The 27,459-nt window shown below is 31.4% G+C and overlaps 1 protein-coding gene across 1 annotated transcript; it reads left to right on the top strand.

Moving 5' to 3' along the window:
* The first annotated feature begins 32 nt into the window (after positions 1-32).
* On the top strand, positions 33-15,930 carry LOC132715382 (nicotinamidase-like). Its single transcript, XM_060698380.1, has 8 exons — positions 33-199; positions 2,106-2,226; positions 4,017-4,073; positions 9,698-9,937; positions 11,470-11,598; positions 13,798-13,966; positions 14,342-14,484; positions 15,467-15,930. The coding sequence occupies exons 1-8, from the start codon at positions 102-104 to the stop codon at positions 15,572-15,574; spliced, it is 1,065 nt and encodes a 354-aa protein (XP_060554363.1). The 5' UTR covers positions 33-101; the 3' UTR covers positions 15,575-15,930.
* The last annotated feature ends 11,529 nt before the right edge of the window (positions 15,931-27,459 follow it).

Below are 27,459 nucleotides of genomic sequence, written 5' to 3'. Positions count from 1 at the left end.
AAATGTCAAAATTCGTGTTTTTCCGTGAATATTCGGAACGCATTCGCAACTTCCGCTAATCAATAAAAGTTAATGTAAACAGTGTAAACAGAGAGTCTGGGATGGCAAAGCCAAAGAAATTTGTGAATTCTGTCTTTGAGAATTTTGATTCTACCGATGATGTGTGTGCAGAATGTTTTGATGCATATGACGAGGATAGGTATGTCATTTGCGTTTTATTAAGGACGTATAATGAAATGATAAATTACATGTTTCAGGTGTTTTTAAGTTTCTTACCTTTATTAAAATTATATATTTAGAACGATAGATTTTATTGCCTAGAATTAAAAAGAGTCACTAAACGTGACAAGTCAGAATAAGATATTTACAGAAAAACATAGGTAATTTCTGTTTAAGAAATTAAAAACAGTTTGTTTATCAATCCCAAATTAAGTAGCCAGTGCACCTACAGGTCTTGACATCCTGTTCGTCTGTCTTGTCATTAATTGTAAATTATCATAAAATGATATTCAGTGATCATCAAGAACTACATTACTTTCCGGCACCAGTTTACTAAACATCATTTATAGATCAAACAAGTCTACTGTGCCAAAAAATATGCTGTGTACAACATATTATTCCTTGTAAAGATAATAATATACAGTATGTAGTTGTAAATGGGTGCATGATAGTAATTATGTTCTTGATGATCATCAGGGATTATTTGATGATATTTTTACCATTATTGGCAAGTCAAATGAGCCAGTAGACTAAAATATGAGAACTACAGGCTGTTATAGTCAAAATATATTGACATGCCAAAGCTAGATTCTGATATACATTGTGTATTTTTGTTTTGGGTCAGAATCCACAGACGCTTGGGGGTCAGATCCTGCCCCCCAACGTGATACGCCCCTGTAAACACTCTGTCAAAAATATTTTAATATTTAAACACGAATGGGACATCTGCTACAACGATACAACTGGTTTTCGATCAATTTTTACATATCTGAAAAAATTACCTTTTACCATCAAGTCTCAATAAAGTACTTTATTGAGACTTGATGATAAAAGGTAATTTTTTCAGAGTGTTTACAGGGGCGTATCACGTTGGGGGGCAGGATCTGACCCCCAAGCGTCTGTGTCAGAATCTCACTTCTAGAGGGGAAATGTTTCACATACACAAAATATCTCATCGTGTAGTACACTTACTTGGACTACAGCTGTTATAGTTTGTTTGCTCTGTGCAGAATAAAAAATATCACTATAAGCGTTACATCTTCATACTTTGTAGGACAAATGAGCCAAATGCCTTTTGAGCTGGCTGAGGTAAAAGCTTAACAATAGTGGTCATTATGATAATTATATCTAACTATTAACATGATATTTTTATGCACCAGTCATTTGTTACATCAGACACTTGCTTTGCCATTGTAAACTATTCTGTAACTTTTTAACACAAATATTGGGCATCTTTCATAACTTTTGGTTTTCAACAAAAATAGCAGGGGATTAGCTTAAAAAGCACTAGATTTTACCATTTAATTAAATGGCTTTGGGCAAGGTTGAGAATTAATTATGGCATGTGTGATAATTGAAAGGCACATCCATGGTAAGGAAGAGTATGGCAGATAACATGTTGTGCATTAAACATAGACAAATTGTGCCAGTGTATTAAACAGGATGGACAGTGCCCTAAATCATAGCCTAGTTTTCCCATTTTATCCAGTCTGATTGCTAATCTTTGTCCATGTGAATCCATGCATGATTTATGTCATCGTATAGCAAGAAATTCATGTATGCCTAGGCTTCTGCTTAATGATTTGGAGGTTTTGAAAAATTCATTTGGTGGTAATACTATTTTATAAAATAAAAAAATGTACAATTCTAAATAAAAGAAAAACATATTTGCACAAAGTATGAATGGAAAATAATACACACTAGTTAAAAGTTCTTAAACATTGAAGGAATAATAAAATTGTGAATGATACTTATTTTAATATATTTTTAGGACCAATGAAAGCTGTATGCACTTATCGATGATTGAATTTATTAGCCCTTTTCACTTTTCAAGTCCAGGGAATATTGCATGTTTCAGAGTGTTGGGTTTTTTTTTCTGATTACAGAGATGGAGTCTTAAATTATGCTGAATGTTCAAAATTGATCAGTGACTCGCTGCAGTCAAAGACATACAGTCTCACAGAGGAGCACAAAGAACGCATTTTTTCACTTCTAGATGAAGATAAGGTATGTAATATATAGTATAGAAGTATACATAATAAATCTTATACTGTTCCATGAAATCAGCCAAAACATACTTTACCATTTCATGTAATCAGCCCAAACATTTTTACAATTACATATAATCAGCCAAACATACTTTACCATTACATGTAATCAGCCAAAACATTCTTAACCCTAACATGTAATCAGCCCAAACATTATTTACTATTACATGTAATCAGCCCAAACATTCTTTACCATTACATGTAATCAGCCCAAACATTCTTTACCATTACATGTAATCAGCCCAAACAATTTACCGTCACATGTAATCAGCCAAACATTCTTTACCATTACATGTTATCAGCCCACACATTCTTACATATACTCAGCTAAATTTACATTACCATTACATGTAAACACCCAAACAATCTTTATTATTACATATACCCAGCCAAACATTCTTTAGCATTACTTGTAATCACCCAAACTTTTTTTTTTTTTTTTTTTTTGAGGCCCCAACTGGGTAACCCCGTTTATTTACCCCGTAATAGGTATGAGAGGGTCGGGGTCATCCCTCTGATACCTTACATGATATCTACGTCATAATATTTAAATCATCATCTATAATAATATTTTTTATATAATTATAATATACTAAAACATTCAATCAAATTTCATATAATATGTATAACAATTATGTATGATAATGTATTTTGCAACAGCTTCAAAACAAACAAAGAATATTGGTTTGGGGTAAATTGATTTAGTGTAGCCTATTAGTTTATTAAAGTTCTTACAATTTGCCATCCTTCATTTACATGTTTGGTCAAATTTGTATTTTTGTAAATATTCCACGCCAATTTAAGACTATTTTTAAAACCAGGTATTGTAGGTAACACGATTTTTTTCTTTGACAAATAAATATCATCCAAACTTACTTTACCATTGCATGTAATCACCCAAACAATCTTTATCATTACATATACTCAGCCAAACTTACTTTACCATTACATGTAATCACCCAAACAATCTTTATTATTACATATACCCAGCCAAACATTCTTTAGCATTACTTGTAATCACCCAAACCTACTTTACCATTATATGCAATCACCCAAATTTACTTTAACATTACATTTAATCTACCAAACATTTTTTATCATTATATGTAATCTGCTCAAACTTACCTTACCATTACATGTAATCATCCAAACTTACTTTAAATTACAATGTACATGTAATCAGCCAAACATATAACATGTTATCAGCCCTTTTATACTATTGATATAATTACTTTTGTATAATGTACCATTACGTGTAATTAGTCCCTTCATATTAAATGTACCAATATGATAAATTGTGTACATATACATGTACCATTACATGTAATCATCACTTTCATACTAAAAATTAATGTAATTAATTGTATTCATTTTATGTAATTAATTGTATTTATTATGTATTATTACATGTTATCAGCCCCTTTGTACTTCCAATATAATAAATTGTGTATAATTATGTACCTCTAGCATTACATGAACCGCAGTGATTGACAATCATTCAATGTGAAGTGAAAGATTGATATCCTAGCAGTCATTCTTCTTTATATGAAAATATTTAAGTGGAGAAGTTGGCCATTATTTGAGAAGATCAAGTCAATGCAGTAAAGCTTATCAGTGCATTGTCTGCTAAAGCATTACATTGAGAAAGATTTAAATAGATGATGTGTGTGTGTGTGACAATAAAATTGTTTTGTTAAAAAAGCTCCGAAAAAATGTGTTTATAGATTTAAAATTTGATTTTAATTTCAGGATGGTTTGATATGCCAAGAAGATTTTCGAAGATGTGGATATTACTGGTTAAAGCAGGTAATCTTGAAAAAGTAACATATATCAGAAGACATGTAATTTATATTTCTAGAATTTTCAGGTTCAATTTGAATGCTTAATAGTTTATTATTTGTTTTGACTTTAAAGTCATAAGTACAATCTGTTGCAATGCAAAACTTACCTCTGGTAACTGAGGGGTTACCTTTAACAGTTGATGAATCAAAACTGTAGTCTTTGTTTTTCCCTGCATGAACTTAAAATGCTACTATTTTATAAAAATGAGATTAGCCAAATCGCCTTTACTGTTTCGGTGCCATAATTATGATCTACCGGTAAAGTGTGTTTGTGTGCTGTAAAACTAAACTTAAACAAACAAAAAACAAGCAGGCAAAAAGTCTCACAATCATGGCATTAAATTTTAAGATATTTAAAGGATTTTACTGAGGTTTTTTGACATAACAGGACTGGATTTTTTTTTTTGAGATTTTTATACCATTTGATGTAGGTCTACAATATTAACTTGTGTACAAAATTTTATTCACTCTCTGACCTAAAAAATGAAAAAGGTTTGAAATAAGGCTATGAATTACATTAAATATTGATCTTTAGTTTAATTCAGAGTATATTTCTTTATTTTTCTGTTTTTAGTGCCCCTGTTGTTCTATGTGAGAATATCAAACATTTGGACCTCAGTGGAGCTCCTTTTATTTTCAAAGACACATCTAAAAAGTACATGTACTTAAATAGAAGTTATTCTTAAAAATTCAACAAAATCAAGTTGACAGTCTGATACAAAATAAAACAGAAATGAAGCTGCCTTGTTGCTTGGTTTTTCTTCAATGAAGGGATGTAAAACAATAACTTTAGAAGCCTCAATATATATAATTAGATATTTAAGTTTGACAGATGCTTATATAATAAATTGTTTTCATACTAAATCAGAAGTCAATTAATATAACATAGATATTTCTGGTTAAAGAAAGCAAAATCTTCCATGTAGTTTGTGTAAATTTAGCTAACATACCAAGCAAAACTAGGATGTGTAAAACCAAAGTTACCAAGCAACTCTTGCAATAATAAATTATGTCAATGCTGATATATCTTCAATATTTCAAGTTATGTTATAGAATACAGCAACAGTTTGAACATTTTTATTATCACAAAACTTATTATTTTAATTGTATTGTTACCACTTCTAGCTCTAAGGTCAGCCCCTTACTTGTGTCCTGGGGTTTTGAATCTCGTTGTGGATGTAACAATGTTCCATGTGGGAATGCTACAGTTAGCATAAAAATAGGTCAGTAAGTTCTACTGGTAGTGATGGCCCTTGACTAACATAATACATATAATACACTTGTGTGCCTTAGTTCTTTCCATTACTAGTGAAGCTGGCAAGTTGCCATATTGTGTTGATGTGACTCAAACCTTCTACCTCCCACTCCCCACCCCTATTGTCCATCTTCCCACCGAAAAAACAACCCAAATTACCACTTACATTATTTTACTAATGCATATATTTGGCGTAAAATAACAAAGTGTTCATTAATAATATATGAAGTAAACATTTTGACCAACGGGATAGGTGTTTATCAATAGAACATGGAAAATAATATCTTTAAAAATTCTTATTTGATCGTTAAATTAATACATGTCTTTGGTTTCAAAGCTAAGTGAAAGTTTAAATATAAAATAGATACATAATACAAACAATGGTAGTGTATGTGTGTCATATCAAATTGATTAATCTTTGATTTAAAATAGAGTGTTTCTTTACCAGTTATTTACTTAGCATGGAAATAAATAATTTATTAACAAATAAATGGATCTGTCAAACAATAGAAACGAGACCGGAATTCTGTCGTCTCAGTACTGACAATGTGTTAATCAATAGTCGTCTTTGATCAATCGACAGTTTACGTAATTTCTTGTTATGAACAAGCTGTATATAGAACATTTTATACAACATTTTATTTTGGTGTAACAGTAGTGTCAGATACTCTAACAGAATTGTAATAAAATAGATACAATGATGTAGAAATAGCTAACATTGTAATGTCTTAGATAGTCGCACACTCTGTATTTGTTTGCAACCTGTTTGTCTATATAACTGGTACAAATATCCATTATCTGTATGATGACATCAAGTATATGATGTCACCAAAAGAATTTTCTTTTGATAATTCCAATATTTGAATTAAAATGACCATTCAGATGCTAATAAGGAATCTAAGTAAACAATGTGTTTTAAGAAAAGCTAATATTACATTTACTTGCAAAGGTGCTAAAATACCATTCAACATCCTAAAATGCCTTTAAAGAAGCTGAAATGCCTCCAAATAAGTTAAAATATAATGAACAAGCTTAAAAAAATAGCATTTAGAAAGCCTTTTATATAAGAAGACATTAAAATGCCTTTTATAAAAGAAGACAAATGTGTCTTTAAGGATGCCATTAATGTATTTATATAACATTTCTTCATAGAAGAGCACACATTTTAAGAATATGATATTCCCTTACTTTTGCTAGGACTGAAAGTGACCTGAATAGATCTAGAGCTTAGCAAACAGGCTGACCAACTATTGCTTCAAACCTTCATCTTACTATCGGTCTTTTTGTAGTACAGATAATGGACAGTTCCAAAAATGGAAGCAAGCTGGACAAGTCCATTTAAAAATTTCAGTATATACTTGATGAAGTTGTAACTGTCATGTTAAATTGCAGATTGAGTTTAAGAATAATGTTTTCTATTTCCTGCAAGTTAAATATGTTCAGACTTTAACATTAAATCAGGTACAAGAAATGTTTATTATCGATTCTGTTTCAGTTATCTGGTACTAAATCATAATTACCTAGTTTTCATTTATTGATGTACTATTTTTGAAATTGCTGTGATTGATTGATTTATTGATTGATTTTTTTTATTAGGTTTAAGATGTCTGCAATGGGGTCATTAAGTGTAAAAAGGTTAAAAGGAAATGTTTTCTAAGACTTTGTTGAACAGAATTGATCACCTGGTATGGAAAATCGTTGGTTTAAGATTTAAGGGATTAAAAAAATGACATTGTTGAGTGGCAAATTTCCAGTAGGTTTAGTCTACAGTGATTTGACAATATAGTAATAGATTCATTCTTTACCAGACAAATAAGTACATGTACAGAAATAATTATTACTGGGTTTTTTTGGACTATGGGCAACTCAAGTTTTATGTTTTATGTATATTAAATGGCCAGACAATAAAATCCAAAGTCAAAATAAGGTTCAGTTTCTAATAGGGAATATGTCAATATTCTGCTCTCTGAATTTTGAAGCTTACTGTTCAAATAGTGTTCATTTTATTAATTTTTTATTTATCTATTAAGGTTACACATTAACATTACACAGTAACATGGACTTTTCTGGCATGCTTACAGATTTGTTCTATAAATACATTTCAGGTAGAAATATAGTAAATAAGAGAACTCTGTAATCAGTAACATAATTTAAAGTCAATATATAATAATCAATGGCAGGTACAACAATTACCCCTTACCCAGCTGGCCACAACTGTGCAGTCTGACCAGGTTCTATACTGTTGACTGACCAACCTTCAGTTTTCATTTTGATAATGGTAAGGTCCTGAAATTCGAGAAATAAAACAGGAGAAAGAGTGCCAATCAATTATGAATTAAATATTTAAACATTTAATATGTTATTTCACAATTAAACACATTTGATTTTTAAAAGACAATGAATTTATTTTCAAAAAGTTTTTAAAAAACCAACTCCCTCAACTTTAATATTTTCACCAGTTTATTTTTTATTACAAATGGTCCATGATGCTATTTCACTTTCACTCACTGTCTGTCACAAAGTAGGACAACAAGTCAGAGAATTCTTCCTTAAAGGGACTCCACTGAGGTTTTATGACATGTCCACAGGACTAGAGATAACTTTGTGAGATCTATGTTCCATTTGATGTACGTCTTGACCAATATCAACTTTTGTGCAATATTTCAGATCATTCGCTCACTCTGTTTTTCCTGAATAATTGTTTTAATCATAAAAATGACCCAAAATTGGGTGACGAATAGCACAAAATATACAATTTTCAATGTATTCTGTTTATATTTCTTAATTATATTTTGCATATCTTTAAGAGTTTTTTAAGTTTTAAGAGCCCCAATTATATGTAAAAAATCAAATTATAGTTATATTTCAGTTATATTTTTATGCTTTTGAACCTCCATGGAGTTCCTTTATTAGTAAGTTGATATATCTAATATAACATGATTGTATGGGCAATTATGACTTCATGTAAGTAGTCTGTATTATAGGTTGAAAAGTAAACCAGCATGTCTTAAGGTGAAATATACCAGTCATTATAATCTAGGCTTAAATTCACAGTTTATTTAGAGGTTTACATATAATAAAAATTTCTGACTGAAAATTTGGCAATTGTCTTCATGTTTAAGAGATTAAGTTTTAAATAAACTAGAAAATCTGTTTTCATACTAATATACTGCCAGTGTACTGTCTTACAATTTTAGAACTATTAAACCTTGCTCCTTGATCTCATTGTTATTTATACTTTGATTGTTACTTAATAAGTGTTTTTCATGTACTTGTGGTAAATAAACATCTTTCTAGTGAAGGCTATTAAAAAAGAATATAGGAATATAGGGAAGCACAAGCTGTAAATCTTTAAAAATGGGTTCAAAACCTGCAAAGGTAAATACATAATTATGTTTTCATTTTCTAAAGTTATTTTTCAGTATATTACATTTGTATTCTAGCAGAGAACACTTATATTACATTTAAGCCTTATATTATTAGTTATAAAGAATTTTGACAGGTTATATGACCCTATAAAACGGGTTGTTTGTATATAGCAGCTCAGGTTATATTGCAAACAACCATTATTATATGGCCATATTACCTGCCAAGAATCTTTATACAGTTGTTTGTATATAGTGGCCCAGGTCATTTTGCAAACCTCTGTTTATATACGGCCATATAAGTTTCTTCAAAAATCGACAGCATCCATGTATATAAAACTATATAAACGTCACAAATATCTAATGAAAAGTGACATTAGAAATGTGCAGTATTGCAAATATATGTAACTCAAATTTTTCAAATGGACTCTCCCGGCTTCCATTTATGGGACTGTCCAGTATCAATTTTAGGGATTTTTGTAAATTTTAAATGGATAAGCAGAACTTGGCCTGTTTTAGTAAAAAAGAAAGTAAGGGTTTCTTTAAAAATTGATCACATTCAGGGATATATGACAATTAAATGTCACGATTATAAGTTATTAAAATTTGCACAAAAAATATATTGTAACATAATTTCTCAAATGAACTATTTCTACATATTTTGATACAATAGTTTCTCCTATCACTGAATGCCTTAGGGAATAAATTTGATATATATTTAGTCTCTGGAACAAGTCTTCTTTAAAAAAAAAAGAAAAAAAAGAGGTGTTGCTTTAAAGTCTCATGTATTATACAAAAATTGGGTAAGATGAAAGAATACTTGTATTTATTGAGACTTTGGACTTAATTTCTTCCGGAAAAACAGTTCCAACAATTTTGCAATCATCCAATTATCAATTACATTGGTAAGTGCTTTAATCCCAAAACTCAAAAGTAGCAAATAATACCCGTGTATCTGTTTATTTTTAGACTCTTAAGCCAGTGTCTGCAATCATAATCATAGATGTACAGAATGACTTCATTAATGGTTCACTAGCGCTACAGAATTGCCCAGCAGGTCACGATGGAGTGGAAGTTGTTCCTGTTATCAACCATATACTAGACACTATACCATTTGATCTGGTTGTGTACACGAAGGACTGGCATCCTGACAACCATATCTCATTTATAGAGAATGTAAAACAGAGACCTATTACTACATCATGCAAGGTATACACTGTTGTCTTCCATATATTAAGCTGAGTGCTAATCCAGATGAGCCAAATTAAAGATTTCAAGCAAATATTTGAGATTTGAAATTGAGATAAAGAATCTAAAATTTTAAGAAATATAAAAATATTCACAATTCAAGTAATGATTTGTAAACATATTATATGCAATGAATGGTTGATTTAGCAGTATTTATCACCATATTTTTACTGCATGACTAATGCAGTAAGGACTATTTTTTCATATTTTGAGTATATTTGGCAATTAACATGGATTGAAAGTGTCAATTGCAATGTGTGAAGTATTTTCTTTGTTCACTTGACAATATTTTACTTTTAAATACATTTTATGAAAAATAGAATGAATGAATGAATAGCATAAAAAAGCATAAGCTGTCAAGGTCAGGAAGAAGAAAATCATAAAATCAAGAATATTATATAAACATTAAACCCATTTGGAATTGTCAATTTAAAGAGAGTTCAATATCAAAATACAAAAATCTAGCTACAAACAGTGTACAACTTGGTCACACTGCAACAAAGTGCAGGCTGTCCTAACAACATTGTATATCATTCTACACTTGTGACAAAGCCTACTCACAGTCCCAGCAGATTAAAGGTTTATGCAATGTACCTTTAAAAATGTAAGTTATATGTTTCATGCAAAATATGATATATATGCTGTTTATTTCAACATTATCACCATATTTTCTGCCCCATCTGCATAATCAAGGTAATACTGCCGTTAGCATATGTTATTTGTACACTTGAAAAGCATTTTTATATCCCCAAAAATTCTTAGTGACATATTATGTATGGCGTTGTCTTTCCCTTCGTGCGTAGACATTTTGTTTCCACAGGATAACTTTTGAAAGTTATCTATGACTGTTTTCATAAATGGCATGTAAGTATGTTACTTAAGTTCGATTTTCACTGCAATGGTCATATTATTGATATCGTTATTCGCCTTTTAACTTAAAAATTTTGTGAAATTATTGGTTTCCACAAGATTTCAATGATACCTTTTCTAGAGTTTGCTATCAAGCGTATATTTTGAAATTTCTATACACAAAAACATTAATCTAGAGGCATGCTAGTTTATGTTTGTGATCCATGTCTAAAAAAGTACATTATCATTTCTTTCATTGAGGGAACATTTTTAACCATAATTATGTACACGGTATCCATGTAATAGGACTTCTGTAAAGAATTTTTGTATCATCTCAGTTTTGAAAAATGATATCTAACAAGAGTTATTAACTTGCCCCTCAAAAGTATGTTTAAACTTATGTTAGTTGGTAAACTTGTTAATGAATTTTGTGTAATGTATTTGCCCTGTTTTGAATTTGGAATTGTCCATTTAAAGTCTCGAGGATTTTATTATTGAGCTACTAACAGTACAGTATAGAGCCTGGTCAGACTACATGGTAGTTCTGGCTGGCCTGACTGTGTACTGATAGCCAAGGCTTGTTTTAGTTCTAGCATGTTAAGGGTTAACTAGTTTAAGTATAATTTTGTTGAAATTTGTTACAGATAAAAGCAGAAGAGGCCAAAGTATATGATACTGTGGAGTTTGATGGTCCACCTAAAACAGAGCAGAAATTGTGGCCTAAACATTGTGTAAATGGTACATGGGGTTCTGAACTTCACCCAGATCTGAAGGTTGGTAATTGTGTGTTAATCATACATAATCATATGCATCATAATGTTTTGTAATATCCTGAGTATGATGGGAAGTGTCAAAGGTCTAGAGTTTTAATGACTGGTCTTCTTCATCACCAACACAGTGGAAATATGGAAATAATGAGTGTATGTCTCAGTTTAAATTAAAACAAGCCCCCAAATTATGTTGAATGTATGTGAGGTAGAAATTAATCAAGCAATCAAAAATTTTCTTTTTCTAAAACCGGGGTAGGGCCCTTTTACTTCATTTGACCCCTTACCATTAAATATCTTAAATTGTTTGAAGCGGGTTGGGGGGCTGGGGGATTTTGCACTTTTTCAGATCCCTCATGTACAGACCAATCAAACCAATTCTGCAATTTTCTTGAAATTTTTTGTGATTAATGTTTCCGGGGGATACTTTTTTTTCCAGTTTTTTGCCCATTTTTAAATCGGACAAAAAATTCTTTAACCCCCAAAACAAAGTTTAGGGGGATTAGGATCAGCTTTGTTGGTTCGGGTCGGCGGTCCACATCAGGGTTCCGGACGAAAACATAGAGTTTGGGGAATGAGGTATTGTAATCAAACTTGGTATAGGACTAAGCAACCTTATGTGGAAAACTCCAGTTGGTATCGCATTTGGACCCCCGGGGTCAAGGTCAAAGGTCACCATTACTAAAAATAGAAAAAAGGTTTCCGGACAATATCTAAGAGTTAAGAATGAGATATATGTTATCAAAACTTGGCATTTTAGCAAGCTTATATGAAGACCTGGCTTGGTATTGGCATTTGGGCCCTCTGGGGTCAGGTCAAGGTCACTGTTACTAAAAATAGAAAAATGGTTTTGCCGGACAATAACTTGACTTAGGAATGAGAATTGTAATCAAACTTGGTGTATGCAAGCTTATATGAAGGCCTTGGTTGGTATTGCATTTGGACCCCCAGGGGTCAAGGTCACCGTTACTAAAAATAGAAAAATGGTTTCTGACAATAGCTAGAGTTAGGAATGAGATATTGTTATCAAACTTGGCATATAGCAAGCTTATATGAAGACCTGGGTTGGTATTGCATTTGGACCCCCGGGGGTCAAGGTCACCATTACTAAAAATAGAAAAATGGTTTCCTTACAATAACTAGAATTAGGAATGAGATATTGTAATCTAATTTGGTGTAAAGGAAGCATATATTGAAGACCTGGGTTGGTTATTGCATCTGGACCCCCTAGGGTCAAGGTCACCGTTACAGTGTTACTAAAAAATAGAAAAAATGGTTTCCGGACAATAACTAGAGTTAGGAAATGAGATATTTATCAAACTTGGCGTTTAGCAAGTTATATGAAGACTTGGCTGTATTGAGCATTTAGGCCCCCTGGGGTCAAGGTCACCATTACGAAAAAATAGAAAAATGGTTTTCGGACAATAACTAGAGTTAGGAATGAGATATTGTAATCTAATTTGGTGTATAGGAAGCTTATATGAAGACCTGGGTTGGTATTGCATTTGGACCCCCTAGGGTCAAGGTCACTGTTACAGTGTTACTAAAAATAGAAAAATGGTTTCCGGACAATAACTAGAGTTAGGAATGAGATATTGTTATCAAACTTGGCGTTTAGCAAGTTTATATGAAGACTTTGGCTGGTATTGCCATTTAGGCCCCCTGGGGTCAAGGTCACCTTTACGAAAAAATAGAAAAATGGTTTCGGACAATAACTAGAGTTAGAATGAGATATTGTAATCTAATTTGGTGTATAGGAAGCTTATATGAAGACCTGGGTTGGTATTGCATTTGGACCCCCTAGGGTCAAGGTCACTGCTACAGTGTTACTAAAAATAGAAAAATGGTTTCCGGACAGTTTGTGTTCAAATGTTTCTTCAGACTACTTTTTTTCTTCAAAAAGTCAAAGTTGCTGGTGGGGGTATTAATCACCTTCAGTGATAGGTCTAGTTTATTTTAGAGGAAAATAAAAGAAAATACTGACTGAATTGGTCTGCACTGGTTGCATAGGTAGATATAGTCAATGCTAGCAGGCCAAGATCTATACATGCATGTTTATCTGTTATGATTTGTTCGCAATATTGTGTAATTGGTCCCTATTTGTCAAAATTAAAACAGTTACCAGCTATGTCAAAAATAACTCCTGTTTTTTCTGTATGTTAACATTTACTTCCCTTTATTTGTTGTTTATTTCATATTTGACAGATAGTAGAGGGCGCTTCTTATGTTAACAAAGGTTGTCATTCTGAAGTAGACAGTTACTCGGCTTTCTGGGATAACAACAAACTTACACAAACAGATCTTGTGCGAATTTTAGCCAAACATAAAGTAACTGATGTGTATGTCTGTGGTGTAGCATATGACGTCTGTGTAGGTTAGTACAGTTTTTGCTTATAAATGTTTGTTTGCCAGCAAAGGTTATTATATAAAAGCATTACATCTGTCATGAATTGGTTCTTTGGTACTACTGTTAAAATCTTGACTAGACCTTAAAAATCTAAAACTCTTCACATATATTCAGTTTGAAAACTTGGACATGTACAGTTTCGTAACTGTACTCAAGCCTAAAATGTTTGATGTACAAGTACAGCAACACTTAACAACTACAAACTTTTCTTCCCATGGCAGCTTTTGCTTATACACTTAACTAATGAAATTAATGTTGATACAATAGTAATTTTTTAAATTTTTGCTGCTGTAACTTTACAGTAATTTTGTAACATTATGATATGAAAGTTCTTATATTTAGGTTTCACAGCTTTTCACTCACTAGAGCATGGATTTCGTACAGTTCTCATTGATGATGCATGTAGAGGTGTTGACAATGATGCAATAGAGGAGACAAAGAGAAAACTCATGGAATCAGGGGGAATCATTGTACACTCATCAAAGGTAAAAATAAATCCTAGAGAACCACAAAGTTTTAAAAAATCTGACTCTTACCCTGCAGGAACCAACTGTTATTGTTAAGAAGAATTCAAATTATCCTTGTTCTCTGTTTCAGAAATCAGTGTTAATATGTAAGAATTGAGATAATGATTGTCTCTTTTTTTGTCAGTGGTTAAAATATTTGCTTATTTTACAGATGTGCAAATAATTTAAACTCATGAGTTTACTATTCCATCATTCAGATTTTGCCTATATTTCAGTAACTGATAGAACATTAATTTTGACAATTATTTTGTTGGAATAAGAAACATTTGACAATAATCTTTTTGGAGTAAGAAAAGTTTGATTATAATTTTGATGGATTAAGAAAATTTTGACAATAATTTTGTTGGAATAAGACACGTTTACAATAATCTTGTTGGAATAAGAAAGGTTTGTCAATAATTTTTTTGGAATAAGAAATGTTTGACCATAAATATGTTGGAATAAGAAATGTTTGACAATTATTTTGTTGGAATAAGAAACGTTTGACAATAATTTTGTTGGAATAAGAAATGTTTGACAATAATTTTGTTGGAATAAGAAACGTTTGACAATAATCTTGTTGTAATAAGAAACGTTGACAATAGTTTTGTTGGAATAAGAAATGTTTGACAATAATTTTGTTGGAATAAGAAATGTTTGACAATAATCTTGCTGGAATAAGAAACGTTGACAATAATTTTGTTGGAATAAGAAACGTTTGACAATAATTTTGTTGGAATAAGAAATGTTTGACAATAATTTTGTTGGAATAAGAAATGTTTGACAATAATCTTGTTGGAATAAGAAATGTTTGACAATAATTTTGTTGGAATAAGAAATGTTTGACAATAATTTTGTTGGAATAAGAAATGTTTGACAATAATCTTGCTGGAATAAGAAACGTTGACAATAATTTTGTTGGAATAAGAAATGTTTGACAATAATTTTGTTAAAATTTCAGGTAAAAGCAATAGTAACAGGGGAAGATAGACCGTCAGCTCTTGGTCTGCAAACAGCTAAAAATGTAGCACTGGCACGGGAACTTGTTAACAGAGGCATTGTGAAATAATTATATAATGATGACAGCTCCAGTAGATATTAATTGTGTCTTGTTGATATGTCATGTAAATCTTTTATAAATATGTATATTTACAAGTATTTGTAAGTTGTTATGGAAACAGGATTTACCTATTCTACCCAAGTGCATACAATAGAATTTTTGGCCTTATTGATGAACAATATTTTATTATTAATTATTAAGTTCTCTTTGTGTTATTTAAAAACATCTTTATAAATATATAATGTTTTTATATAAAAGTTGAACATATGATCTGATACTATATATTGCAAGTGTTCTACAGTTTTAATCATCATTAAGAAAAAAATCTGAAATATTTTTGAACATTTGTGTTTGATGATGCAACAGAAAGATATTTAAACCCTTTGTTTAATTTTTAACCAGGTTTTTCCGAAGGAAAAAAACTGGTTATTAGATTGAGGTATGTCGCGGGCGGGCGGGCGGGCGGATGGGCGGACGGCGGGCGTAAACAATTTCTTCTGTGCGCAACTCCTCCTACATTTCTCAACGGATTTTGACCAAACTTTCACAGAAGCTTTGTCATCAAGTGCCCTGGCGCATATTGTCGGGGTTTTGCGATTAGATAATATTTGACCTAATTATGGCCCTTTGTTTTTTTTTCCTTATATAAAATATATAGTGAACAATTTCTTCTGTGCGCAACTCCTCCTACATTTCTCAACGGATTTTGACCAAACTTTCTCAGAAGCTTTGTCATCAAGTGCCCTGACACATATTGCCAGGGTTTTGCGATTGGTATATATTTGACCTAATTATGGCCCTTTGTTTTTTTTCCTTATATAGAATATATAGTGAACAATTTCTTCTGTGCGCAACTCCTCCTACATTTCTCAACGGATTTTGACCAAACTTTTACAGAAGCTTTGTCATCAAGTGCCCTGGCGCATATTGTCGGGGTTTTGTGATTGGATAATATTTGACCTTATTATGGCCCTTTGTTTTTTTTTCCTTATCTAGAATATATAGTGAACAATTTCTTCTGTGCGCAACTCCTCCTACATTTCTCAACGGATTTTGACCAAACTTTCTCAGAAGCTTTGTCATCAAGTGCCCTGACACATATTGCCAGGGTTTTGCGATTGGTATATATTTGACCTAATTATGGCCCTTTTTTTTTTTTCCTTATATAGAATATATAGTGAACAATTTCTTCTGTGCGCAACTCCTCCTACATTTCTCAACGGATTTTGACCAAACTTTCACAGAAGCTTTGTTATCAAGTGCCCTGGCGCATATTGTCGGGGTTTTGTGATTGGATAATATTTGACCGAATTATGGCCCTTTGTATATTTTTTCCTTATACAGAATATATAGAGAACAATTTCTTCTGTGCTCAACTCCTCCTACATTTCTCAACGGATTTTGACCAAACTTTCTTAGAAGCTTTGTTTTCAAGTGCCTGGCACATATTGTCGGGTTTTTGTGATTGGATAATATTTGACCGAATTATGGCCCTTTGTATATTTTTCCTTATACAGAATATATAGTGAACAATTTCTACAGTGCGCAACTTCTCCTACATTTCTCAATGGATTTTGACCAAACTTTCACAGAAGCTTTGTCATCAAGTGCCCTGGCGCTCACTAAATTCCCATGTTTCTTCCAAGACATCATTCAAGTATTTTTTTAAAATTGTGAACATACTTTTTCTTGATATCGCACAAAACACCACACGCCAATATTGTTGACAAAAGAAAATGACAAGAGACGCAAAAATGTAAAAATTAAGCAAAAATAAAGTACTGTTTACCTTTCTAAAACATTTGGGAAAAAAAGGCGAATAGACAACATAAAATTTCTCAATCATTTTTGTTTGAGGAATATTAAAAAAGCCATAATTCCTCCTAAAAGTTCAATTAAAAACAAATGCCCCTTCATGACAAAGCTTCTGTGAAATATTTTGCTGAAAACCTGGTTGCATCGCATTGCGATGTTCCTTGTTTATATTACGCAGATAATTTCACATATATGTTAACACAATAAACATAATTATTTATTATTGAATATGAACCTATATTTTGAAGAATGATTAATTATGATCCAATGTGCATAAACTAATCTAAAGTTTTGAATTTTGAAATAAGTTGTATTATTCTTAAATATGGAAAGTCTTGAAATGTTATTTAATATAATCTTTTTGTGGGTGTTCTAGGCACTGTTTATATGTAATACCCATTCAAGTGATTAAATTTGGTTTGTGAAATCTTGTGTAGTACAAATTGTTTGTGTTCATACAATGTCCAAAGATTTAAAACTTTGTATAAACACCAGTCTGCTTACTGATAACCCTTTACCTGCTGGAACTGAAAGTGGTTAGCCTTTACCAAATTACCATCAGTATAGACCCAGGCCAGCTAGCGCATCCATGTAGTCTGACCAGGCTCTATACTGGTGGTAGCTACATTTTTGTATTCTGATATTGAAATCCATTACACTTTGAGTAGATTGTATCAAAAACAGGACAAATTCAGTAGGTTAAGGGTTGAAGAAAAAAATGAGCATAACATTGCATTATTTCTTGTTTTATAATGATTGATAAAATAGTCTGATAGACTGGTATTTACCCAAGGTTTTATACTTGGCTACAGTCTACTTCTCTAGTCAAGTTATCTTTATCATTTTGTCAAAGTTTCATTTTCCTATCAAATTACAGGGAAAAAAATCAGATCAGATCAAAACTTTTTGTATTTTTATTTGTTTTATGCTAATATTTATGTAGCAATCTCACTGATAATTACTAGTCAGTTATCCAGGACAGCTCATTTGGTGGTCCTACTGGCGAGATATGATCGGTTTAAACATATTTATTTAAGCTCGATTGCGAAATATGATCAAAAAAGTGTTTTAATTTGCATAAATATAAACAAAACAATGATGTAATCAATGTGTGGTATAAGATACTAGTTTTCAGTCTAGATTGTAAATAACTTCAGTAAGATAAGTAAGAAACGAAATGGGAGAACAACAGATTAAAACATAGATTTTGTGACTTATATTTTATGAAATTATTTGTTTCTTAATTTCATTACCTGCTTAGGTTCAGAATTTAGATATACAGTTCTCTAATTGATGCAAAAAAAACTGTACACTTTTTGCCTATATTACTAAAAATATTAGAAAAAATCTATTTATAGAAAGATCTGGCTCAGACATTTAATCTCATAACATTACTTTTCTTTATTTTGCATGAGAAGGTAGATTGTAAAATGTTATATACATGTATATTATTATGTGATATGAATTTTATGTATGCACTAATTATTTGTTTAATGAACACCCCATTTGTCATACAATGACCCCTGCATGTTAGATATCACCCATTTTCCCCTGTCAAAAATAAGGAGTTTTCAAATTACAGTTTTACAAACAGGACTTATGATTTCAACACTCCTTTTCATAATAGCTTATAAATTATCAACCATGGGTGTTGACCATTTCAGGATAACACTGTAATACTGAAAAAGTACAAATGAAATATACTGTAGTGTGTAATTAAGATTTTAGGATAATTATGGAACATTTAGACTTCACATAGGTATTGGAAATAATGGTACATGACTAAATAATCTTGTTTTTGTTAATTTTCTCTGAAATTTCCAAGTATAATTGACATTGTTTGAAATACTGTTGGTTGAGAATCAATTTTTCCAAAAGACCCCTGAATATCTTTTTAGGGCATGGGTGTCAGAAGGGACATTTATATATATATTGTGAAATGAACATTTTTTGAAGATTATATACATATATTTTCTGTGATATTGTAACAAATATAATAATAATATATATATAACTTTACTTTTTGTTTAAACATATTTGCTTCTTGACCAATTTTCAATATTTTCTAGGAAAAGTACAAATTATAAAGGAAAGCAAATACATGTACATTAAAACACTCTGGGCTTATAAGTTTAGGTGGGCATATAAGTTTCAGAAAACTGCAATTACAGGCCCAGAGTTCACAAATATGTTATGTAACATTGTCCAGTTAGCACTTGACTTACAATAAATTATTGTTCTATTTGGGTTTGATTGTTAAAAAATACATTTCAAATACTAAGATATTTGCTAGTTACATCAACCATGCCAGTTGGGGCCCTGGGGTCACTGTTATTACATTCATATGATCAGGACACAAAAAACATGTGCTTTCAGAATTGTGCATATGACATTTTCTCTAATTTCACAATGCAAAATATATGAATTGCCTTAGGATTAAAATAGTCCCACTATTTTGAAGTGTTTATCTTCTTTCATTTACATAGATGACATATAGGCCATAATGTTAATCCTGTTTATTAATGTAAAAGAAAAGTGCCTACTTACATATGCACTACTGAACATTTTGGTTGTAACAGTAACTACAAACTAACACAATTAGCCTTACAGTATCATTGTAAGTTAAACTGATAAAATGTTACCACAGGATTGTATATGAATGTGAAAACACATTGATTGTTTGATCAATTACACTTATTTATTGCTGATAGGTTTATGTGCTTTAAACATCTGAAATAAAGTAAATACCTTTGATATACTGTCGTAAGTATGCTTTTTTTTCAAATAAAGAGTTATTTCTCTGAATTTTTATGAAATGGACATGACCCATCTAGACTATAAGATAACTGCAATAGTAGATTTAAATGCAAGTTTACCAGAGTTATTCCCCTTAATTTTGAAAAATGGATTTTATATTGTACACTGCATACTAGAGTCTAATAATTAATAGAATGTTTTTCAGTCTGGTTGTGGCATGTCATCTTGTGTTAAAGTGGCTTAAATCTGAATACTTTTCATGTAAAAATATAGGTAATAAAGGGAGAGAAATACCTTCCAACTATAACTGGTTGTGAACTTATGGTTGAATCATCATCAAACTTAGTCTGTAGGCATTCCTGCATTATCTTCCATCTATATTTTGGATGCCACAGTTAAATAAATTTAATAACCTTTCTGTGGTAAACAATGGATGGTCAGTAATGTGATTATTATGCATTTAGCATCTTTGTATTAATCTTTATATGAGTTTATAAAAATGTTGGAAAGCAGTTTTTATAAAATGGAAAAATAAGAATAACAACTCATTAATCATTGGATAGATATACACCAAACTTGGTACATTTGTATTAGTTTCCCTTAGTTTGTCTGAATAGAAATAATAAAAAGGGGAGAAACTATTGTATTATCTTTTCATAATGGATTATGACCAATCTTTGTATTTAACATTCCTCAATGGTAGTTGTTTTTAGATCATTTTTGCATGTCAACTCCCAAGAACTGCATTAGTCAAGAACTGAAAGAAGTTGAACATATCTAATGAACCTAGTGATATGTCTATGTAAGATTTTATTCAAGTAGTGATGTAGCCCTGACACAGCCCTCATTTGTGTTGTCTTTTACACAGTTTAACACATCTAGTCTCCTAAATAACTACAAGATTCTATAGATTTTATATGTATTTTTGTATGCATGTAACTGTGATTTTCTTTTTGTGATATTATAATGGAATCAAATTTTTTAAACTTTTTTTTCTAACCTTGCTGAAAGTAATATGGCCTCATGTTTAATATGTTTAGTCTTCTTTTTTTGTGTCATGTTGTTTCATTTTAGATGTACTAGTAAGTTGATACAGCTATTTAATTTTAAAATCTGATGATATTTAATTTTTACAAAATCTTTACATTTCATGTTTATTTACATGTTGTAAAAAGAATTGGATTTTTTGACATCGATGAAAAAAGAAAATAAGATACAATTATAGTTTAATGTTCTCTTTGTAAATTTTCATATACCGGTAGATATACAAATCAGGGGACACTATAAAAAATGTTCTAATGAATAATAAATATGCTCTAAAACACTGTTTTTTTAGCTCACCTGTCACTAAGTGACATGGTGAGCTTTTGTGATTGCTTTTCGTCCGGCGTCTGGCCAGCATCCGTCTGACAGTTAAACCTTTTACTTCAAACGACATCTCTTCGAAAATCACTAAGCCACAAATTTCATTCAAACTTCACAGGAATATTCCTTTGATAGTCAACTTCTTTTAGAAAACCGAAAGAGCTAGAGCTTAAATATTTGGCATGAAACATCATCTAGTCAGTGTCTACCAAGTTTGTTAAAAAAAAATGCCCTGGGGTCAAAATTGGTCCCGCCCCGGGGTCATTGATTTTCCTTATTTGAATATAGTAAAAACTTAAAAAATCTTCTTTTAAAAACCAAAATAGCTAGAGCTTAGATATTAAGTGTGAAACATCCTCTAGTGGGTGTCTACCAAGTTTGTTCAAATAACAGCCCTGGGGTAAAAATTGGCCCCGCCCCAGGGGGTCATTGATTTTCCTTATTTGTATATAGTAAAAACTTAAAAAATCCTCTTATAAAAACCCCAAATAACTAGAGCTTAGATATTTATCATGGGGTGTCTACCAAGTTTGTTCAAATAAAAGTCCCTGGTCATTGTTTTCCCCTTTATGTATATTGTAAAAACTTAAAAAATCTTCTTTTAAAAACCCCAAATAGCTAGAGCTTAGATATTTATCATGAAACATCTTCTAATGGGTGTCTACCAAGTTTGTTCAAATAAAAGCCCCTGGTTTAAAATTGGCCTTGGTTCAGGGGCCTATATACAGGTGAGCGATTTCAGGGCCATCATGGCCCTCTTGTTTTGTATAGTTGTAAGTTTTCATGGTATTGTTATTTGAATATTTGAACTGATTCTGGTCAAAATGTAGTTTTATTGTTAAATATATTGTAAAACCTGTTGTGTTCAAGTACGTATAATTATAGTTTGTAGTAATGCCAAAACTTTACCCCATCTCCTCCTATATGTACAAATATGAACTGCTGATTTATATATCCAAAATTAATTTAGATTTTAGAAAACTTTATATTTACATTTAGGATAAAATATGCATTGTTACATATGTATTCATATTAATTTGATAATACTTTCACAGAAATCATGATTTCTCATAGTAACTGTTGAATCTCGATGATATTTCGATATAAATTACTTTTTACTACATGTACTACAAATGTTATAAGATAATATTTATACATGTATAACTTACTAATATTATTGATAATGTTATGATTTTGGACTTGTATGTTATCACATGGTTATCACCTAACATGACATGGTGTACAATGTGTTTGCATAGATTTAGGACACAGCTGACTTTGTATCAGGTTCAGTGTCAGTTTTATTTAACCCATTACTTCATATACACGCCTTTTAACGCCTTTTTCACCCCCCCCCCCTTTTTGTTGTCTCAAATGATGAAAAAATGCCTTATTTAGGCCCCAAACACTTGTTTTTGTTTGAGAAATGTTGTTAAAAAAAGTGACCTCTTTTTCGGCGCGGCCCCCCAACCAAAAGATACATCAGGGGGTTGCCAGAAGGGTGATGCGCCCCCTTCTGTTTTGGGGGTTTGAAGGGGGGCGGCAGTCCCCCTCATCGCCAAGAAAATTTTGGACTTGTGAGAGGCTGTAAATGACCCCAGATTGATCATAAGGTAACGTGTAACCAACGCTGAAAAGCATTTGACTCTATCTCAATCCATTGAGAAGTTGCAGCACTTTGAAATCAATTTTGATGGAAAAAATCAACGCAAAATAGTGATTTTTGGCAATTTTGAGATGTCCCCTCGTTGCCATGGTAACAGAAAATTTAAGCCTGAGCATGTTGTTGCAAGGGCAATGGTCCAGTCAACATTTGTGCCAAGTTTGATTAGTGTTGAAGCAGTTTTTATAGTATTATAGCAATTTGAACTTGTAACGGGAGACTTTTCAATGAAAACAGCCATTTTTCACAAAATGCTCATGAAGTAATGGGTTAAGGCATTTAATATGCAAGTGGTTACAACATAAAATTTTGATAGCAAATAATAGTTATAAACAGAAGTCACATGTAAAATAAGATAATACTATTATGGTTGCATAACTATTATGGTTGCATAACTTCACAATTTTAACTAATATAATTGCAACCAAGACCTTTTTGAGTGAAGTGCTAATTAGTCCCCTACCGGTTTAACCGGAGGGGACTTTAGGTTTACCCTCCATCCGTCTGTCTGTCTGTCTGTCAGTCAGTCCATCCACAAAACTGGATCCCGCAATAACGCAAAAAATACTGAAAATATTTTATGAAACTTGATACATGGATAGATGGCAGTATGGAGATTATGCACGTCTTTTTCTTTTCTTCCTATGTTGAAAATTCTGGTTGCTATGGCAACAAATAGCCTGAATTTCAAGATTTCTGATGTAAATTGTTCAGCTTTTTCACTATAAGTTCTTTATTTCTTAAGGTGTTTACTTCAAACTTTAAATATAAGTTTCTGGTCATCAACCACATCATATGTGACAAGGTTTACAACTCTAGCACAAAAATTATCAGTATTACCTCCCTTGAACTTAGAATTTTTATGAAAAAAAAATGTTGTCTTTTTTGAATAACTTCTTTATTTCCTAATGTATCTACTTCAAACTTCATATATATGTTTCTTATTATCACTCAACATTTTTGAGAAGGTTAAATACTCTACCAAGACTATTTCCAGAATTATGTTCCCCTTAAACTTAGATTTTTTTTCGAGAAATTGGTATTTTTTACTCCAACTTCTTCATGCTTTAAAATCCCACATCGTAATAATATGACAAGGTTGTATAAACATTCATTCACTGGTAAAATTGAATGGCTTATGGCCCATCAAAATGTTGCTGGGGTTCTAACCGGTAGGGGACTTATGGATTGCTTGCAATACTATGATAATTGCTTGTTTATTTTATTCTTGAGTATTTCTCTTAGACTTAAGTTTATTGATTGGTAAGATAATTAAACAATATAAAATGTATGAAAGGACAAAATATGAGGACTGTTATAGTTTAACTTTCAGAATGTACTAGCACCTTAACATTACTGGTCTAATGACCTAACGGTTAAGGTATTTGTCTCTAGGACCAGGGATCATAGGTTCAAGCACTACGGGACGGATATTCCGATGTGAACATATGACAGATATTATTAATGTAAAACTTGTAATTTGCACAGAATGTGTAATTAAAATTTACTGTCATATGATATTTGCATAAATAAGTACATGCATTTGACATTGTTAGATTGATTGAAACAGGTAAATATAAGTTTTGAGTGTAAAATTGTTCTAGTTAGTGGAATATCTGTGTTTATGTTTGTGTAGTGTAGAAGTTATCCTGGTTTTATAATATGTGATATCATTCTGTTGTATGTTTTATAAATATTGTAAGTAGAAAATATTTATTTGACTATAAATTTATAAGTGTAACTATTATTCGCAAAATAAAAAAGCTTTGAAGTTAAAGATACCTACTAAGTATTTCTTTAATTGTATGAAGTTTTTTCTTACAGTCAAGGGCCAAACCAAAATTGCAATTTTCACTTGAATGATTTTTTATTCCGCTCAAGCGATCAGCCCTTTTCCAGATGTTTAGCTAGAAACACAATGGTTGTTTTTTGGGCCATTTAAATATATTCAAAGACTTTTTTAAGCTGGGTATGAGGTAAAAAAGATGTACTTACATGTATATGAATAAATACATATTAATATATAGATTATAAATGCTGTGGAATTATTGATACATTGAATACAAATCATTTATATATAACATTATAATGAAATGGCAGTTGAGCTCCCTATGAAATACATGTTAACTTTATTTTATGGTTGTTCCCTCCTACTTATAAAATTATACCATTTAGAAACACATGAAAGCCAAATCAAGTTTTTGGATTTTTTGTTATTGTAGTATATATATATTTTGAAGGTGTTTACAAAATTTGATTGAATTCTCAGTATTTTATCAGGTAGAAATCTATATGAGCCGCGCCATGACAAAACCAACATAATGGGTTTGCGACCAGCATGGATCCAGACCAGCCTGCGCATCCACGCAGTCTGATCAGGATCCATGCTGTTCGCTTACAGACCCTATAACAAGTAAAGATACTAGTAGCGACCAGCATGGATCCTGATCAGACTGCGCGGATGCGCAGGCTGGTCTGGATCCATGCTGGTCGCAAACCCATTATGTTGGTTTTGTTGTGACGCGGCTCATATAATCTATGTATTTGTTATTTCACATATTGTTGTTATATTTTAAAGTGTTTTAGTCTGTGTTGATGGGACCAATGTTTCACACTAGTGATCTTGTTTTATGACAAGGTAGATATTACTGAATATTATACATTTATATTGTAGTTGAAGATGGTATGTGATAATAAAACTTGAAAAACTCAAGGTGTTTGTGTAATGATAAAAGCCAAAAGTTCAATGACTTTTTTCCTTATCCATCTGTCTGTCAATCTGCCTACACTTTCTTATAATATAATATGTCTAGAAACAGTTGGATTTCAGAAGAAAGAAAATGCTTTGGAAAAGAGGAAAAGTAAATGAAAAGTTTAACCCTTAACCTGCTGAATGTGTGTAATGGATTTGCCCTGCTTTAAATTTGGAACAGTTCATTTGAAAATTGGATTTCAATGTAAAAATACAAAAATTGAGCTTGCAGGCCGGTCTGGGTGGATATGCAAACTGCAGGCATGGCCAAAGGCTAATCTACTTTCAGTTACAGGAGTGTAAGTTTAGAAAGATGACTGAGGTCATGATTATGTGCACAAAGGAGCTATTTATAAAATGAGTAAATTTTTCCAGCTTTCATTCAATACACATATAACGTCTGTAGAAAGTAAGTGGCCATAGATAGGTATTGCTTGATTGATATATCTGATGATATTTTTCTGTTTTGTGCTTTTTAACATTTCTGGACTTTTCTTAAGGTTAAGGTAAATTGAAGACTTTGAGAGACATGATCAGTGACTGTGATTCAGACTATAAGTCATTGTTTGTTATTTACAATGAAGGATGTAAGTCTATGACAATGTGACAGCCGGATACTGTTTCAAAATTGTTATCTTTTTCAAAGTCATGGCTCATTGTATGCATGTGACATAATATAGTGCTTTAAACAATGGAAGAAACATATTTAGAAAGAATATATACATGTACAAATCAAATTAACATGTATATGTATCAAAAGTTGTTATAAGACAAATAATTCTGTTACTAAACAAGACAAAATTTACCATACAAGGCAAGTTTGTAACAAACTGTTCAAATTAAAAAAAAAAGCACAACAAGATTTTACATTAACAGGGGCATAGCTTCCTTTAGGCTGTGTAGGCTGTGAAGTGAGGAAGTAAAATAATTTACTATGTCTACCTGCAGGTCTCAGAACATAATTATCTAATTGTACTAAATATACATCCAGAGCAAATAGTCTATGGACCATGATCCTGATACCCCTAGAAATCAGCCTACTTATACAGTTAACAAACTATGCTCCTGATAATTATATCTTCTTCTTGAAAAAATTGTTCACAACTTTAGAATTATTAATCTCATTGCTACCCAAATTGAATTTTGAACTTAGATCAAATTTAAAGTTGAATTTTATAAATTTCATAAAAACTGAAATTAAGCTACATTCATTTATAAAATGAGTTTCATATTGACTGCCGTTCTTATATTGGTGTCCAGACGACCAAAACAAGTTTTATAAGCAGAAATAGCTGCAACATCATTGTGGCGAAATCAAAAGTACAGTTTGTGTTTGCATTTGTCTGCCTTTGGATCATGTTCACCTAAACATCAACAGAATATCACCAAACATGGCTACATTTAGTAGCAATCTGAATTTAACAGTATATTTCTGAATTATATAAACACATCTTTTCATACAAATTTTATCTTCTTTTTAACTTTTTATTAGATTTGAAAGACAAGCCTAGAGCACCATGAAGCTCAGATAGCTGAAAAAAT

Source organism: Ruditapes philippinarum, unplaced genomic scaffold (assembly GCF_026571515.1).
Source record: "Ruditapes philippinarum isolate M1 unplaced genomic scaffold, ASM2657151v2 ctg548_1_1_1_1, whole genome shotgun sequence".
In the NCBI taxonomy this organism is placed as follows: Eukaryota; Metazoa; Mollusca; class Bivalvia; order Venerida; family Veneridae; genus Ruditapes; species Ruditapes philippinarum.
This window is presented reverse-complemented; position numbering and strand designations above follow the sequence as displayed.

Bases quoted from the DNA above. Each gene is read 5' to 3' on its own strand.
- LOC132715382 (XM_060698380.1), top strand. From the start codon at position 102: ATGGCAAAGCCAAAGAAATTTGTGAATTCTGTCTTTGAGAATTTTGAT. The intron at 200-2,105 runs GTATGTCATTTG...TTCTGATTACAG, and splicing joins GATGCATATGACGAGGATAG to AGATGGAGTCTTAAATTATG. The intron at 2,227-4,016 runs GTATGTAATATA...TTTTAATTTCAG, and splicing joins CACTTCTAGATGAAGATAAG to GATGGTTTGATATGCCAAGA.